General features: G+C 44.8%; 1 protein-coding gene across 1 annotated transcript in view; it reads right to left on the bottom strand.

The window, feature by feature from the left end:
* Positions 1 to 758: 758 nt before the first annotated feature.
* LOC135906637 (dnaJ homolog subfamily A member 2-like) overlaps positions 759 to 19,699 on the bottom strand; it is a 39,166-nt gene continuing 20,225 nt past the window's right edge. The window contains exons 6-10 of the mRNA XM_065438128.1: positions 13,318 to 13,451; positions 12,443 to 12,585; positions 5,217 to 5,415; positions 3,365 to 3,492; positions 759 to 1,680 (exon numbers count right to left, since the gene is read on the bottom strand). Coding sequence (XP_065294200.1) covers positions 1,501 to 1,680; positions 3,365 to 3,492; positions 5,217 to 5,415; positions 12,443 to 12,585; positions 13,318 to 13,451 — 784 coding nt within the window. The 3' untranslated portion in view covers positions 759 to 1,500. The remainder of the gene's footprint in view (positions 1,681 to 3,364; positions 3,493 to 5,216; positions 5,416 to 12,442; positions 12,586 to 13,317; positions 13,452 to 19,699) is intronic.

A 19,699-nucleotide genomic window follows, 5' to 3' on the forward strand; every position in this document is an offset into this window, starting at 1 on the left:
CAAGACAAATTTGTACGCTGCCTAAAGGTGGGACTTTCCCGACTGATTGAGTGGAAATTATTCAGCAGGGTAGTCTTTCTCATGCATTGGCTAAGGGACTAGTGCTTCTACACACCACAGTTCTTCCGCAGCAGAATGATTTGGAACAGTGCCCACTTCCACTTGTCTTTATGCTCATTCACATCGGTGACTGACAGTGGTCGCGCGACCAAATTGGTCGCAAAGCAACCAATCGCAAATGGTTGCTTTTCGAGAAAAGCGACCATTTTGGGCTAGTCGCTCTCTGCACAATTTTTCAGTCGCACGACCATGGTCGCAAAACTGAAACCCATCAAGGGTGCACCGGCAGTGATCTTTCATGTGTCTACATCCGGCCTCCTCCCGCGTCGCGGCAAATTCCAAGAGTTCTCGCTGAGAACGACAATTTCCGGGATTGTGACTTGTGGGTCGCGCTCAGCCGGGCTTGCTGGTGTGAACATCAGTCGCCTTCGGTCGCTTTTTGATCGTGAGTCGCAAATGGTCGCGCGACCTCCTCTAGTCGCCGGTGTGAATGATCCATTTCTCCCCCAAGGCTTCAATGGCCAAGACTTGTAACCTAAATTTCCATACTTGCACGCCCCTAGATATATGCATTCAAGCATAAGAAGGAAATGCACTGCTCAGTTTCTTTAACCTTTCCCTACAGGTATCACGCAAGAAAGCTCGAAAATGCATCTGAGGCCATGAGCTCTCAGTGGGTTTGAAGGAAAACATACAGAGAAGACGAACGATTTAATGCACCAGAAACCATTACAAAACGGCACCTCCCAAAACAGGACTGTAGTGAAGTCTCACATGCTGAAACTCCCCTACTGCACAGTAAGTTAATTTCGTGACAGGCTCAACTGCACTATGAACAAGAACTACAGATACACAGTTATACCTGACACTGTACTCTCTAGTCATTCCGTTGTAAACCTTTCATAAAGTGGCAGAAGCCTTTTCTTTTTTACAAGAAATGCAAAGTGCAGAGAGTTCACTTTATTAGGCTGACAGCATTTAAACTTAGTTTTCATGTCCTAGATACATATGAAAGATACTTTATGTGTCATCTTTATTTTATAGTCAAAACCTCAATGCACATAAAGAATATTACATGGGAAGGATCAGAAGGTGAAACCTAGGAATTTAGAGGCTACAAGGTCAGCATGGGTCAGCTGCTGGCCTACAAGAAAGGAAGCAGGCACCAGCAGCACATGTTCAATTAATGCACGTATGTTGGCTATAGGAGCACACAAAGAAAAGCTCAATGCTAACCAGGAACAAAAAGCCATGTGGAACGACATTTCTGTTAACATGAACAGCAGGAGCTTATCGAGACGGGGAATCTTTGCTCCCTGACCCTAGTGTAGAGTCCACCATCAGTGGGAAGCTTTAACCCCACCCGTTCCACCAGGTTCTCAAACGGCACTCTGTGCTCCACTGTCCATGCTTCCTGGGCTGAATTTTTCTGGTATGCAACTACTGGTGTGCACACTCCACACTGCCACGTGGCTGCTGCTCATCCTCATGGTATGCCTCCTGGCGCTGGCTCTGGCAGCTGGGATCGTAATCATGCAGGTCCACTTCCTCCACATGATCCCCAACAGGCACTCCACCCAGCCCAGTACTTGGCCGGTCACCTAGCAAGGCCTCAAGCTCCTGCAAATCAGATGGCCAAGCTCAGCTGAAAACCACTGTGATCACCCTCACACTAATTACTACATGGCAAGCAGCCTGCATGTCGAGTGCTTTCACCCTCATTAAACAGTTGAAGTAGCACCTGTGGCGTCGTCGTCTTTCTTGTGTGTGTTGTTCTTTGGCACAAAATCTGTTCAGTATGCAAGATCACCAACTAGCCCAGCAGTTAACTCTCCTAAAGCCTCAAAAGCCTGCAAAAGCATGCAACTGAAAACAACACTACAATCGCATCTGATAATTCACGCATGCTTGATTATTCAGACAGCTCTGTAACACCACCACTGACCCCATAGCATGACCATAATTTCAGCCACCTTACAGCGCCCAATGTCATAATTCAAACTCCGACTGCACGAGAGCATATTAATTTGTGCACCAAGTGAAGCAGAAATAGCTATATTTACGTTTTGATACATCGCCTGCATAGTCGTTGGCACCTCCTAAAATAAGAAACTGGTGAAGCCTAGTCAACCAGTAGTTGCTAATGAAAATTCAGTGCACGCACTAACTACTTTTGTCTATTTGTAGCGGCAGCAAGCATGACAATGGTTGAGTTAAAGGGTGAGATTTTGTAGGGATGCCTTCCGCTCAATTCTATGCCACTCTCATCCACCATTCATGGCCAGCTGATCCCATTGATAATGCGTGCTGAAGGTAGCGCTGACCACTGAAAAAGCATGAAGAGGAATAGCACAAAAGGCATTGCTCGAAAATCATGCTCACAGGCTATCTAGGCCAAAAGCAAGCGTACGTGCACGCAACAACGCTTTAAAATGTGATGCAAAGAAAATGGCTGAGTGTGCATCATAAATGTACACTCTGCTATTTAGTTTTGACTAGATGCTTTGATTAACCATTACAATTTTAGCATTACAGAGGGATTGTTTGAGCCATTTTATTTATGTAGCTGTGTTGACCACTGTAAGTGCCAGCTGTAATGAAATTGCAGGAACTTGCAAGCATTTTAATAGTCAACATTGGACGCACTGTATACTGAAAAAGTCTGCCCGTATTCTTGGACAATTACTTTCGAAAATACTGTAATTCGATTTTCTCAACATTTTGTGTGATCAGCACCGGACATGTAGGCAAGCGGCAGCAGCTCCGCAGTATATGCTAGGAATGCAGTCGCTTGTAGATGCCACCTTGTCTTGCACTAGTCTAAAATGGCGTGATTAGCACTGTGCCAAGAATGCCGAAGTTTGCAGTCACCAGTCTTGCTCTAGTCACGCAAAATTAGAAGTATCACCAAAAGTGACCATCTGAGAATACGGCTGACCGTTTTTGGCTACTCGTGGAATAAACTAACTTATTTTCGGGCATATCCCGTAGCGACTCCCAACTATTCGGAATGTTTGGCACATCGACTGAATTATCGGTCGGCGACTGCATTGCACTTTATGTCATCACACCAATGCACAAAGCATGTTACGCTACACCAGGCTTGTGCAAAAACCGGATCACAAAACTTCCAAGTAGGTACCACAGTAAAGCAAATGTTGGTTAGCACAGTTTTTGAGCAGATATCACTGAAAAATGAGATGGTTACTTTTCAACATTTTTTTTTTAGAATGGCCTTTACTTGGCCATTTTCGCAGTTTCCTTTGAAATCATGAGCATTCAAATACCGCTACCAATAGCTCACCTTAAGTTCTGCTTCCCCAGTGAAGTGATTCTCAGGGAACTCCACATCAAACTTTATGTAGAGGTTTCCTTTCTCAGTGGGATTCCGGTAGACAGGCATGCCTTCTCCTCGAATGCCTTTTATACACCCTGTACAAAGCAAATTCAATTACACCAACTGTAGTCAGCATACTCTTGGCTAATAACTTTAGTCATACATATTCTAATGTGGAACTACGCCATTCCTACCTACTGTATTTACTCGAATCTATACCCCGATTCTAAGCCGACCCCCTAAAGTCCGAAGCCAACCAAAAAAAATATATATATATATATTACCTCGAGTGTAGGCCGAACAAAAAAAGCGAGGACAGCGTTCACAAAATGCAAACAGCATTTATCGAATCTGAACATGCAGAGCTCATTCAACGTCGTCGTCGCTGCTAGACTCGTCGCTGTTTTCCTTGTCACTGTTACCTTCAAACAGTGCACTATATCAAAATACACAGCCATCTGGTCAGCGTTGCCAATTTGCCCAAGGTTGTAGCCTGCCACTTCTCTCTTTCGCAGCATGTAGCGCTGAAAAGCTATCGGCTTTTCTTCGAAATCGCTTGGCAGCTTCTGGGTGATTGAAGTGCGACGTTGGAGGCTGAAGCCAAAGCGCTTCATGAATTTCTGAAGCCAGCCCCGGCTGGCCTTGAAATCTTTTGGCGTTAGGCCTCACTCCCTCGAAAGTTCCCTAGCTTTCACATGGAGCTCTTCTGTTGTCACTGGAAGGGCAGCTGATTTCTGCGTCCGAACAAAGTCGGCCAAAACTATCTCCACTTCGTGGTGACCGGCTTTCTTTGGTCCGCTAAATGCCATCCTCGTTGCGGCGCACGCGAAAAGCTGCTGTTGTTGTCCCCTCCAACGACGGACGTTTTTCTCGTCAACGCCGAAGTCCCGCCCGGCTTGAAGGTTTGACGATGCCTCTGCAGCTATCACAACTTTTCACTTGAAAGCGGCACTGTAGTGGCATCTCCTGCTTGGTGCCGTCGCGTGACACCGTGCTGCACACCGATGCAACCGACACTACACAGGTCAAAATGGCGACCTCGCTTGTGTACGGTTGGCTACTGGCACGGCTAGTAGCGGCTGCGATACTGACTTTAGTTCTAGATGGCGCTAGCTATGCACCATATTTAGCAGCTTCAATGAAAAACTGGCATGTTTTTTTAAAATCCTCGAATCTAAGCCGACCCTAGAGTTTGGAATATGAATATTTGAAAAAAACTATCGGCCTAGATTCGAATAAATACGGTAGTTGTGGCACAGTAGAAAAGCTCGGCAATTAGAAATCCACAGCATTAGAAAAAAATGCCGGAATTATCCCAATGTCAAACTATCAAATAGAGAATGAAAATTAATGACGAATGTCTGTTGTGTGCATCGGAATAATATACTGTTACTGTTGTTCCTATACTTATTTAGCACAGATACAATTTCGCTAAGCTGTAAAATGTGATGCAAAGAAAATGGCTGAGTGTGCAACATAAATGTATGCTCTGCCGTTTAGTTTTGACTAGATGCTTTCATTAACCATTACAATTTTGGCCTTACATAGGGATTGTTTGAGCCATTTCATTAATGTAGCTGTGTTGACCACTGCAAGTGCCAGCTGTAATGGAATTGCAGGAACTTGCAAGCATTTTAATAGTCACCATTGGGCACACTGTATGCCAGAAAGTACATTTTGGTAGAAACATTTGCAATAAAATCGCAAATCACAAAACGCAAGCCCTAGTAAATTGGCAAGCAGCAGCCACACGATCACATGGTCATTACTTGCCATGCACACTCAGAGCTCAAAAATACCACAAAGGCGAAGTACTCACGAGGCTTGATCACCGATCCTGGTACTTCCCGGACAATGAGGTCTCTACCATCTAGATGCTTCAGGACCATTTCAAATCCACAGAGGGCTTCTGTCAGAGACACTGTGTGGGTCATGAACAGGTTGCAACCGTCTCGATGAAACACTTCGTGTGGCTTCGTCTGCAGCACTATAACTATGTCTCCGGGCTCCACCCCTGGCTGCATCACACAAAAAAGGATTGTAAATTCCTTGAGTGCCTATCACCGTCACACCATACATGCTTTACTTTATACTACCAAAATGGACAGCTGGTACCCTAAAACAGATATCATGCAAGCCTAAAATTTTTGAAACAGTGGTAGAAATGTATATCAGACGTTAATGGTTAAGCCCTCCAGTGAACAACAGTTGCACAGCACGTCGAACACCATACAAAATGGTATGCAAAAGCAAAGTCAGCCTTCCCGTGCCTTGTTATAACTTGTGCCACACATGGGTGAACAGTGACATTGATTGGTTAATGCTTTAATCTTCCTAATATTTTTTTCGAAGCTGCTGCCATATGTGCACATTTAAAGCCATTTGGCATGATGGCGATGATAGCCGCTGTGCCCTGAAACAAGCAAATTTTCAGCGATAGTTTAAAAAGCTTGAGTCTACAGCACGAAACTGTCTAACACTATTTCAGTGTCATAATATGTGAACTACAGCTAATGTGGCAAACCCGAGTTTGTTGTCGTTCACAACTGACCACCTGAAGTTGAGAAAATATGGCATTGATCATATTATTACAGTAAATGTAGCGCATAACTGGAAGAAGAAGTGTGGGGGATAACACGAGGAAGAGAAGGACGTTTTGCCCCATCTCAGGCTAGCCTCGATTCCTTTTAAGTAAACCCTGTTTCTTTCGTGACTTAACAGCTTTGGTGGAGGTTGCAGGGTAATTGAAGTAATGACGGACCAGGAACCATTTATTCTTCGGCAGATTCGTTGCCTCGCCAGACTACCACCTTTGCCTGCCGACATGTCCAATGGCGTGACATTCAGGGTTTAATGCCTGCTTCTCGGGGATCCTTGCCTGCTGGTACGTGGCGCTCCTACCAAGAACCTTGGGTTTTCTCCGGGAAAGCAGGTGAAGATGTGGACGAGTGGCTTAGGCATTACCAATGAGTAAGCATGTCCAACGACTGGGACACTACCGACCAACTAACCAACATTGTCTTCGCACTCACTGACACTGCCCTGACATGGTTTGAAAAGTCATCAATTATTCACGACGTGGGAGCGTATCACCGTTGAGCTAAAGAAATGCTTCAGTGATTCAGTGAGAAATGCTTCAGCAAAAAGGAAAAGTGCAGAATACAGACTGGCACAGAGAGCACAGCTACCAGGTGAGACTTGCACTACCTGCATTGAGGAGATTTTGAAACTGTGCAAGCAAGCCAACACAATAATGTCGGAGGAAGACAAAGTCGGGCACCTACTTCAGGGTATAGCAGTCCTGATCGGCAAGAACAGTCTCACTTCAATGTCAGACATCATGAAGCACTGCCACATGTTCAAGGCACTGAAGATGCGCCAAATAGCACCAAAGTTTGGCCGATTGGCCATTGTTACCACTGTGGTCAGTATAGAATTGAGCTCTTCATTTGACCTGGCGCAGACCATAAGACAGATCGTTTGCGAAGAGTTATAAAGCCACAACGAGACGGCGCGTCACCCGCCTGATGTTCGACGCCTGCTTTTCGCAAGACCCGGCCATTTCTCCCCCTCCAAAAGTGTGGCATCCATCGATCAACGACACAGATTTATTAGAGTACCGACGCCCACTGGCATTGAGCAGGAACTGCACTTCAGATACTCGATTTGAACCTCAACCCTCATTACACCTGTTCCTCTGGACATACAAGTAGCAGTGCTCCGCATTACGACCCAGTCACTCGTCCTAGGTGTGCTGAAGCGCCCGACTGTTCCGACGACTACCAGAGAAGCCGTTCGCTTCCTACGTGCTACATACATGCTACATCTACAGCGTTCTTGGCCACATATTCCGATTTTGTCCTCATCTTCAAAGGCCTCGGCACGATCAACTTGCAGCTAAAGCGCCCAACACCCTATGGCCTTCAATGGCGCAATCGTCTTGACACAAAGTTTTGGCAAAGAAACTTCTGGGACCGCTCCCCCACTTCACACCGTAGCGCGATGCCGCTTCCTGCTCCTCGACTGCACCGGTCTCCTTCACCACAATGTCGTTCAGGGCCACCACTGCTGGAAAACTAGACAGCGCAGCCTATGGAGGTGAGGTCTCTGGAGATTCGTTGCTGAAAGTTACGCCTCCACCTGTGTTTATGTTGAAGAACAAAGTGGAAGTCCTTGTTGATGGTGTGTCTACAATGGCGTTAGTGGACACTGGTGCTATTGTTTCTGTGATGAGCCTTGCATATGAAAGGTTATTAGGACGCAAAGAGGTCTTTCAATGAAACCAAGTTGCAACATTTTGTGGTGTAAGTCGAGATTTGTTGCAGCCTGTTGGTGGTGTTTGCGCGGTGCGTCACTGGGTGGTCAAGTTTTCATGACGGAATTTACCATTCTCCACCAATCCTCACCTGATGTTATATTAGGTATTGATTTCCTACAAATTTGCGGTGCCACAGTTGATTGCCAGACAGGGGAGATGTTTGTAAGTGGCGACATTTGGTACGAACTCAGGCAGGATGCTCCAAGCAAGGACGGTACGGTGCATTTCATGCCTGTGAGGACACTCTCGTGCCTGCTTTGTCCGTTGTGTGCGTTCTGGTGGGCTGTGCTAGTAGCAATCATCAGGCCTTTGATGCCACAGTAGAGCCTGTGCGTGTCACGTGCATGAAGAACATTTTTCTGCCACATTCTCTTGCATCTGTGGCATATCGGCGTTCTAAATTATGGATTGTGAACCCTTCAGGTGAAAAACACAGTGGTACCCGCTGGCACGATGCTTGCTTTCTTCGAAGAGCACAAGTCGACGCCAGTCACCGTGCACGCAGATGTTCCACATAAACCAGCTGGCGCTTGTTCAGAAGACTCAAAGATTCTTCTTATGATTACCAAGTCAATCAGCACGGATGAGCGCCGTACATTAGTGAACATTCCAACTAAGCACTTAAGTATCTTCGACTTAGCCCAGGAGGATAACGCGCCGTCTATTCCTGCGTCTCAAACCAAGCACAGAATTAACACATGGTCGGCGCAGCCTATTCGACAAAAACCCTATCGAGCATCACTGCTGGAGTGCAAGATTATCGACAAACAAACTCGTGAAATGCTACAGAAAGGGGTAATCCAGGAATCTTCAAGCCCGTGCACTGCTCCAGTTATACTTGTGAAAAAGACCAAGCGGTCTGCATGCACCCAACATTCTTAACCCTTTGACGGTTTTCGCCGTACATGTACGGCGGCGGTTTTCTGTCCCGCAAGGTCTTTGCCGTACGGGTACGGTTTCGACCCTCCGTTTGAAATTTTGCGCCATAATGACGATGCACGCTTACTAGGAGGTGCTGCCACCTCTTTGGACTTGCAAGAAGCCTTTGAAATTTGTGCTACCTTCTTGAGGAGATAAACATAACTGACTTCTAGCTTCAGCGTGTCGTCGCGCAGACTGCGGCAACCCCCCTTTTGCGGTTTCGGTTTCGCCTCGTGATCGCAACGGAGGCGCGCGAAACGTCATTTTTCTCTTTGTCGGCACTCTCTTGCAGATGCGGTGAAAGTTGATTTCTATCTTGATTGGCGCTGCTCTTAGCTCGTTTATCACCGCCGCTCATGAGGTATTCTCGCTCTCTGCGGCTGTGCGGAGACTCGTGTTTCAAGGAGTACCACACTTTGAAATACTATTGAACATTTTGCAGTTCTGAGTGATGCCGACACCAAAATACTGTTCCTAATTTTTTGTTACAATTTATTCCCAACTTTATACATCTTGTACATTCAAGATCCGCAATAAAGTAATTTGACCAGCTGGGAAAGTTTTCTTCAAAATAATTCGACTTTCAAAGGGTTAAGCAGATGCCCCATTTCATTCCTTTCATCACTTTCCGCACTTCCATGAAAAAAAAAAAAAAAAAACAAGCTACAACCAAACTTGCCTTGGCTTTATTTGTAGGCTTCATAATGGTTTTGGTCAACAACAACAAAAAAGGCACCTTTCGATTCTTCTCGTCTGCACTTATGGGCACGCAACAAATCGCGAGCGACGATAGTGGCCGCATTTACCCTGATGCATTAGCAGTGTACCCTATTCATATGCCGACACTTGTAACACAGCTAAGATATTCGCCCACCCTTAGTGGAAACGTGCCATATTAGATAAGTAGTAAAGACAAATGCCGCAGTTTCCGCAGCATGCCTGCCGCGTGTTTCTATGTCCCTGGCAGCTATGCGCGCCCATCTCTGTTTCTTTTCCCTCAAAGTGGACATGGCTATGTTATTGTTGCAAACTTGCCGATATTAACGATATTATTCATTACTGATATGGAATGAAATTGTTTCAATGCGCGTAATGTACTCACGAGAAGAAAAAAAATCCGAGTTTGCCACGTTCGGCTTGCTCCGCCGGCCGCCATTTTTGTTTTGGTGTCCCACACTGTTCAGCGGCAGCCGCCTGCTTGTTGACTCAAAATCCCGCAGCAAACGCGGGATGAAAAAAAATTTCTTTTTCACTGGAAATTTAACGCACGTAATATATGCACCCCTGAATTTGCGTCATTTTTTTTTGCAAAAAAGTGCAATCATTATGTGAGTAAATACGGTAATCCAAATCTGTTCAGTATGTAGTCAGTGGCCTTTTGAGGTGTCATAGCCCCCCTGCATTATCATGACCATCTTTTTTTTAAACTACAGAGCCCTAGCCTCTTGACTCTCAAGAACATTCAAAACGTAGTGGGAGACTGAACGATAGATTTCAAGTGCTTGTCCTTTCTTTCGAAAAAAGACTGCAAAATGGCGTCGTGACGTAGACTTGGAAGAAATTATAAGAATTGTTCCAAAATTTAGACACATTTTAGACACATCATCATGCTGCGTGGAGCAATTGGCGCAGTAATCACATCACTGCAACTGGCAATACACTACGTACTTGGATAATGCAGCACCGACAGGCCCTAATGGTATACAGTCCAACCCACTTATAACAACATCGATTTTAACATATCAAATATAACTATGAGCGGCCATCGTTTGAACTTTTCTGAGTTCTATTGTAAGATAAACAGCTTCCTACAATGCTCCCATGCAGAGTTGTCAGTTATGACAAATCTGGCTACTGAGTGCGCGTGCCAAAGAGGAAAAAAAATTTTTTTTTAAGTTCCTTGGGGGGGAGGGGGGAAGAATCCGAGAGTCGCCGCACTTGTATTCTCTGGACCCCGACATGGCACATCTTTGTCACCCTCGCGCGCCTCTCTGGTCTCCCTTCCACCCCTTGGACGTCGGCACAGTCGACTCGCATTTCAAACGACGTGAAGGGATATGGGACAGAGGTACACGAGGCTGGTGATGTAGCAAATTCGTGCAGTGTGGGATGCGCAGCACATGCGCAGACTAGCATTTTAAAAAACCTTCTTTGGAATTTCACATTTTTTGTTTCTTTCAGTGCAGACACCTAGCAACCAGATTTAATTTTAATGGCCAATAATGTGGCATGAGAACATTGTAGTAAGAAACTTCTTCCTCCTTTTGAGCCCGCACTAAAGTTCACGGTGCTATGGCTGCTCATCGTTACATCCAAGTATTGTTAAAACCAGTAACAATAGATTATTTATGAGAGGTGCATAACATTTTAAAAGACTTTCCTAAGCTCACTGAACTCTCTTGCAGACCTGTCAATCTAGAAATTTGAATAACGCTACAGTCGAAGGCAAAGAATACTAAATTCTGGAGGAAAATGCAATAAATTGTCTTACTGCTCAAGCTGTTGGCTGTTCATTTCGTCAATCGTCAATTTTACTCGGCAAAGATTTTGTAAACGTTGACAGGTAGGCTTCAATTTGATAAGTTTTTACAGCGTAGCTGTTTACCTGACAGACCTGTATGAATGAGCACTATATGTGGTCTCGTAGAAGGGATATCTGGGCTGGCTAGCATCCGTAAAGTGAACAAAAAATATGGCGGTGCTGCGTGGTCTCATAAGGGGGGTATCTGGGCTGGCTAACATCCATAAAGTGAAAAAAAAAAAAAAGACAACGAATAGTATGGCGCAGGTGAAAGAAAGGACACATGATTTCACCGTGCACCGCACCTGCGCAGTAGGGGAGTACACCCACGCTGGTCGCCATTGCTGCCGGCTGCAGCGTCTGCTGTTGTTTGCCCTCTATACAACGGCGCAGCAGTTGTGGCGGAAAACACTGGGATGTGCGCCACTGTAGCCACCGCGGTGTGTAAGAATCAGAGTGTGCATTGCAGAGGTAGATTATTGCAAGAGTTGCAACTCCAACAAAAATGGGGGAAATGGGAAGACCACGCATTGTTTGCACAGCCAAAGAACAAGCCGAGTATGAGGCGAGACACCGACAGCGCAGACACGACTATAACCAATGACAACGTGCTTGTGTGAAAGTACAGAACGGCAGCAAGAGCAGATGCGAGTAATCGTCGACGTCGAACGCAAGCTACCGATGAAGACTGCACACTGGAGGCCACTCGTAAGCGTCAAGCTGAGTCTGCGTCGAAGCGGCTGAAGCACGAGTTTCCACCTCCGAGTTTCATCGGGGAGACTTCTAAATTCAAGAGAATGTTTCGGGATACTGAGTTTGGCCATAGTTGCTTGGCATATGTGCACAGAAGCCACACCCAACAGTTACTGCTGCCCACAAGCAGAAGAACTACGGCTTGATGAAATGACATATAGGCCCATGACACACAGTGCAATAGCAAAACAACATTCAAGGGCTGTAACAATGAATAAGCAACTATGTGCTCAATGAAAACTAGCCTGACACAAGATATGTAAATGCAGGGTCTTCTTTGAACCCTACACTCCTGAAGTTCCTGCTGAAACAATATTTAGAAGTGCAGACACTTCAGTGGGAGAGGCCTTTGCCCTGCAGTGGGCGTAACCAGGCTGATGATGATGATGATGACACTTCAGTGCCATTTGCATGCTTAAAATCCAGAAGGTAGCATAATTCACAGCTGTTACCGACACCTGTGGCTGTATACAGTAAAGCGACAGCACGGTCTACAATTATTCTTCAGTAGATAGGCAGGTAGTAGACGTACCAGCTGGTCACCTTCACCTCTGAAGACTATGCGCTCGTTGTCTCTCATGCCCTTGTCAACATTGACTTCTATGTACTTGACCTCCTTCAACACCTTGCGACCCTTGCAGTTCTTGCAAGCATCTTTCTCGTTGATCACCTCCCCTGTTCAAACACACACAAAAATACAGAAATCACATATGGAATGGTTTCTGCATACAGCTCACCAATGCACTCATTGTTTACACACAAAAACTGAAAGCTTGAAAAATCTATCGGAAAATAACAAAAGACCCTGTCTTTGCCTGCACCAGTACTGCAGTGGCATTGTGCGTGTTATGAAGGCAGTATTCAACATTGCCCTTTAACGAAAGCTTCGCTCGTGGTCAGAAAGCTAAAGCCTACCATGCAACTCCCACTGTTGTGTTGAAAACCAATTACATAGTACATGGCCTGCTACAGCGTCATTTGCTAAGCCTTAGCACTCTAAATACCAATGGTACATACATATATTAGTGGTTACAGCTGCATTTTCACTGGCAAGAACAACAGACCAGGTATTGCATGCTATAGTAAGGCACCAATGCCCAGCTAGCTTCCAGACAGATCAAGATATACCTTGAAGGCCAAGTGAATATGCCCTTGTCATTTAAAACTGACAAGCCATTTTTCAGGCTACCATGTGGACAGGAGTGCCAGCACCAGTCTCCCAACATAGTTGCTACTTGCAGTGGTGGTTGGTTGAGTTGTCTGGAGGACAGAGGGTTTTAATTTTTCCAACATCTCAGTGAGCTTTAGAAGTTGTGCAACTCTGCCACTGATGACGTTACTCGATGACAATGTTGCTGTTATGATGAGGAAGTGCATCATAAATGCATACTTATAGACGACACTCACCATCACCCCGGCAGTCAGGGCAAGTGGACTGCATTTGTTGCATCATGTTTGGGCCAATGTGTTTGAATGTCACCTTCACACCCCGACCTCGACAGCTTTGGCAAGTCAACACTGAGCCAGTTCGGCCTCCTACCCTGAAAATTGCATTGTACTACTGTTACCCTACAGGAGAGCAAACATCAATAAACAGAAGAATAGAATGAGGATGCAAGCAAATTCCATTTCCAAATGTTACAGCAACAGAGTACTGCAGTCAGAATGGTCCCATTTCATACATTTTACCATTAAGAGGGAAATCACAAACGCCATTTAAGACACAAAACCTGCCTAAGCGACAGTGAGAACACAGAATGATAGGCAGCAGTGCTACCTACCACCTCAAACTCATTCTAAAAACTATTTCCCGTTTTATATAAAACGAATACAATAAACTAGAAAGTTATCAGAATTTGTCCAATGTATTAAACTGAACTTCGAGAGAGTTTGCTGTTGGACTAGTTGGTACATGGCATTTAGAAAGAAAACAGAACAAATAATAGGACAAGTCTGTCTTGTTTCTTTGTGATGTTTCCAATCTAAACTAAATTGAAATCCCATTAAGTGATGCCACAGTGAGAATATTGGTCACGAATGTCAGAGACAAAGATACAATATTCGTCAAAACATAGCAAAATGGCCTACTATCTTTTGTCAATTACAACTTGGAGCATACACTCCACAAGAAAATTCATGAGAACTGGCAATTCGAAACTTTAAGCATAACGTAGCTGACTGCACATTTTCCGTCATTTGAGCATTTTGCCAGGGATGAAGCACACATATGCTGTGCACATGAGGCACTCAACCCAGGCAGCATCCTTTGACAATATGGTTCTTCATGCAACATTTTTGTCTCGTCATGCCAAGTGCCTTACTTTAAGGGATGTGGGTGAATATCAAAGCGAAAGTTTAGTTGCAAGAAGGTTAAAAATGCTCAACATCATGGTTCAAGAAGCCAGAAATCTGGTCTTGCACGAGTGCACATAGTAACAATGGCCAGTACAAACGAGTCAGAGGTGGAGAAAACTGAGCACTATAGTTCAGACAGCTACCTTTCAACTTCATATTCTATATCCTCGCCTCTGGTTAACGCAAAGGATGCCGGGGATCATGGTTTAGATTTTGCCGATAGTGAGTGAAAAGTGTGCAAAATTGTTTTGAGTCCATCAAGGGAACACCAAAGACTATTGCGAAGCTGTATTTCTAAATTAAGTACATTCCTGCAGTAAGACTCCCTGCCTCCCCCCCCTCTCTCTCTCTCTCATATTCTATAGAAACTACAAGAACACTTGTTTCTCTATGCCATGCGACTGACTCTGCACTACATGGACGCACACGTGTAAAAGTGTGGTCAGTTTTTTCTACGTGTTGTTGAAAGTAATGAAATTTTGCATGCATTCTAATAATACTCAGCACACAATGCACATCCATGTGTGCTTGAATTGTGTCTCGATACATATTTATGTATCAAGAGAGATAGCACACGAGTCTCTTGAATACAACCATTCAATTTACCAACTCTGAAAACCACCTGTTGCCACTATCTAGTTTCTTAAGGAGAAAACAGTTGAGAGAGAGAGAGAGATACTACATAATAGCTACAAAATATTAGCACAAGTATGAACAAAAGATATGTTTTCTAAAATTAATTGTGGAATAACTTCCCAAAACTGCACAATGGATTATTTTGTTGCAAGTGATATAATAAAGAAAAAAATATTGAAGCTAGAGCGAAAACAAAAATCAGTTTTTAATATAGTAAATACTAGTAATGGTACCACCATGAAAGTTCTCTAACAAAGCGATTTTGAAATGAAGGGAAAACACAGACAAGGTAAAAAGCATGCAAAGATATTGTGTAATAGACTTCTCCTTTTTTGAAAAGTTCACTTTCTGGGAAAGAAAAAAAAAAGTTCTGCAGCATGTTATACGATCGGAGGGTCAGACTTTTTGCAAGACATAACGAGACGCAGTGTGAAGTAAAGTCGTCGTCTGCAAGCTTTGGCCTACTCTCTATGTTCATGTCTCACATTGTCGAGTTACTGCTTTTGCAGTTCGGCTTCTTCAGCTCATTTTCTATGCTTAGCTGCAGCTCCGCGTACTCGTATAGCCACCGGTCCAGACGCGGCAATGACATTTCCAACTCTACATTGCATCCTCTCAGCAGGGGAAAGCAGCACTCACAGTCGATTGCCTTGCTCCCGCCGCTTCGCCTGTCGCACCTCGTATCTTGCTTGGCAAGCATCCTCTGCTGTAGCGTACTTCCGAGGGGGGAATGCTATGTTTTATTGATGGTTCAGATGCTTGTTTTGAGCTTATTCTTTATTGAAATGTATGCTGTTCTGCGTGTTGTATGGATGACTTCAATGAATGTATGCACTGTTTGCTTCCCTTTGCCGAGCACTCGTAGCCTGTGGTGAAATGAACCATTGCATCTTTGCTTGCTTGAACGGTATTACCGTAGAAACCCGCGTATAATACGAGGTTTTTTTCCTATTAGCGTTCCAAATTTTCGCCTCATACTATATGCGGATCCGAAGGAAAATTCATCAAAAATGTGGGCTAGAAGCTTTGGTTTCGTTACTGCAGTGTGGCTATGGCTTGACTTCATTATTGCTGCGTGGCTACGGCTTGGCTTCCTTATTGCTGCAAGGCTCCAGCTTGGTTTCGTTATTGCTGTGCGACTACAGCATCGTTTATTGTTGGATGCGCACCTTGGCAACACACGTGCAAACCACGTTTCGCAAAGTGCATCTTTTTTTATTCCGCATTGAAGGACCAAAATGTCTGGACCACAAGAACAGTACTCGGCTGCTTTTAAGAGAAAGGTTATTTTAGCCGCACAGGACATCGGCAACAGTGCGGCCGGGAGGCAGTTTTGCACCAACGAGGGAAGCATTCGCAGATGGCGTCGACAGAAGGAAGCCCTTTTCGTGTGCAGCGGAACGCGAAGAAGCTCTCGCGGCTCAAAGAGTGGGACATTCCCGGAAATTAAACTCGCCCTGATGGAGTTCGTACGGCAACAGCGAGCCACGCATCTAGCTGTGAGCGTGGAGCTTCTGCAGGCAAAAGCTAAGGGGCTTGCAAGAAAAAAATGGTTACCGAGCTCTGCCTTCAAAGCGAGCAAGCACTGTATTTATCACTACATGTGCCGTGCTGGTTTTTCCTCACACCGCCGAATTTCGATTTTGCAAAAGCTGCCCAAATCGTTCGAAGAGCTGCTTGTGGCTTTCCAGCGCCATATTATTTCGCTGCGCAAATCCAAGAACTTCCAGCTAGGGCAAATCGGCAATGCTGACCAAACGCCAGTTTATCTGGACATGCCATCGCCCCTCACCGTGCACGAAAAGGGCTCTAAACGAGTTCATGTTCGGTCCACTGGCAATGAGAAATGCGAGTTACCGTCATGTTGTTGTGCATGGCAGACGGATGCAAGCTTCCGCCCTATGTCGTCTTCAAGGGTAAGATAGTGCCTAAAGGTAAGGAGCTGCCAAAAAATGTGGTCGTGAGATGCCATGAGAAAGGCTGGATGAACGAGAATCTCGTGCTCGACTGGATAAAGTCCGTCTGGTGTAGGCGGCCCGGCGCACTGTTGTCGTTCCTGTCCATCCTTGTTGCTGGACGCATTTCGTCGCCATTTGGCCAACTCATTGAAGAGGCTGTTGCATGAATCCGACACTGAACTCATCATTATCCCGGGTGGGATGACGTCTCAGCTGCAGCCTTTAGATGTTTTCGTGAACACGCCGTTCAAGGATGCAGTCAAGCAGTTTTACACAGATTGGATGCGGTAAGGTGAGCCTGCAGTGACACCGAGCGAGCGGCTGACGCGGGCTTCGCCAGCCGCGCTATGCAAGTGGATTGTGGACGCATGGGCCAGCATACCAGAGGACCTTGTGCATCGCGCATTCAAGAAGTGCGGCATCTCAAAAACGCTTGATGGCACAAAGGATGAGTACCTCTGGGAAGATATGTCCGACGAACAACTATCCGAAGAGAGCGCAGCCGAGGAAGACAGTGATTGGAGTACGGAGTGCAATTTAAATAAATGTTTTCCTCGAGTTTTCCCAACTCGTATTATACGCAGATAAAATTTTTTTTCCCATTTCGCGTCCCACAAATTCCACCTCGTACTATATGCAGGTTTGTATTATAAGCAGGTTCTTACGGTAGTCATTGCTGATTATATTTTTTGTACCACTAGGCTAGATGACGCATTTTTTAGGTATGAGCCATTGCAACGAACCACTTAAAAGAAGCTTTAGCTCAGGCCCAACTCTGATGCTGCCTATTCAAATACATGTAAAATGCAGAAACACTTCTGACATAACCCCTGGTTTATTTTTATAAAATTTGTTTTTAACAAACTTTAATGAAATTTATTGCATTTGAGAGATAATGTTAAATTCTAGTAACTGTTGCAAGTGAAATTTTCATTTCGAGCACATATCTTTAAGAATGAGCTTTTAAAAATTGGTAAGTTTGAAAAAAATAAAATGGAAGCACAAAGCTTACAAATTTGTAGCTCTGCACTAAGAACTGATATCGGAGTTCTGTAAACTGAATCCATTAGAACATCCAAAGCGGACAGATTTGAATTATAGATTTACATTTTACGTGAATCTGTTACATTGTTTGCAAGGGTTTTGCAAAAGTCCTACTCGCATATTATGGTAAAAACTCATTAAACTGTACCCGCTTAAACAGTAGTTCCGTTTCAAAAATAGTAAAGTCAGATACTCGACTCAGCGGCCATTGAACATCATGCGTTTTGCATCCGCGTAAACCGTACCCGCTTATTGCGTACGTATCGGTTAACACGTAGTGTTTCCCCTTTTCGTCGCAAAACAAGCCTCAGAGATTGGAACGGCCTCCAAGCGCAAACGCAGAGGGCGCTTGGGTGAAGCCACACCAACATCATTTAGGCCCCATGCAAGAGTAGGAGCGCTGTGGCCCATGTTGTGGTGTCATGCAGGCTAGGACAAAAACCGAGTGCTCAGCATAGAAGAAAAATTGGACATCGTTTGTGCTATCGAACGTGACACGAAGAAGTCAGTGCTGGCACGCGAGAGGGATCTACTTTCGACTACGGTGTGTAGCATTTGGAATACAAAGGAGAAGTTACTGCTGTGACCGTGAAAATACATCGGCTACGAGGTTCGACTTTTCGCTATCGCTACCTCTGTTATTGCCGAAGTGTTGCCTAACAAACAAGTGATGAGGACGACACGGAAAGCGACAGCACAGGCAGTTCAGGCCCGACAGTGGCAGATGCTGCACGTTACGTTAGCCTCCTGTGGGTGTTTGCAGAGAATAGGGAGCTTGCGGAAAAGCTGGCTCGTAGCTTGAGCAAATTTGAGGCCGCCGCCACCGCTGCTAGCCCGCCACAGCATCAAATGAAAATAATACTTTTACCGTGTGAAGGGAATAAATACTGCATGTTTTCTACCCTTTCATCGCACTCTCTCGTAGTTCTGTTTTTCACACCCAAGTGGATAATCTCACTATTTTGGTTAAGCAGTACTACCATTTAGAACATACTTTCTTTGGAGCTCCGGCTGACTACAGTTTAACGAGGTTTCACTGAAGTGGTCTATTTCACAGCCATATATAATGCACAAATTTTCTCCGCTTCAGAAGTACGAATAGATACAGTTTACAGAATTGTGATGCTTCTCATTGCCAAGTTACAAGTTATTCATAGTTTCGTTTTCTGAAAATTAGCAATTTCAACAATTTTTAACAATTAAGTTAGCTAACAATTAATTTCAACAATTAAGTTAGTTAATTCGAGTTCAATGGCGCAAAAGTGACTAAGGCCATGCTGCGCCAGTCACAAATCAAGATCCGACGTTAAGGCAGCAATAGCTGGGTTACCTTAAAGTCGATGTAAATACCCAGTTTCATCTAAAAACTTGAACAAGTTAGTGAATGCCGCTAGCGGCTCATCGCCCAATATTAAGGCAGAGTGTAAAGGTATGTGCAAGTGATACAAATTGTTGAAATGTTTCCGCCTGTGTGCTTCAGTGAGTGGACATGACAGAATGATGTGGTTTACTGTAGGCGATTCATGGCATTTCTCGCAAGTTGGTGGGTTTTCTTATCCAAATAGAAAATTGTGTGTTAGATGCGCGTGTCCAATTCGAAGTCGACACAACATCACCTCATAGAACCACTCTTGGCGACTGCATGATTTCCACTCGCCAAGCAATGGTTTAGTCATATGTAACTTGTTATTTATGCACGAGTTCTATTCTTGTAGCCATTTTGATGCTAGGGCCTTATGAATCACTCGGATACTGTCTTTGTATGGAAGTGTTATGCGAGTTATGCTTCTGTGCAC

The sequence above is a fragment of the Dermacentor albipictus genome, chromosome 1 (assembly GCF_038994185.2).
Source record: "Dermacentor albipictus isolate Rhodes 1998 colony chromosome 1, USDA_Dalb.pri_finalv2, whole genome shotgun sequence".
NCBI classification, from domain to species: domain Eukaryota; kingdom Metazoa; phylum Arthropoda; class Arachnida; order Ixodida; family Ixodidae; genus Dermacentor; species Dermacentor albipictus.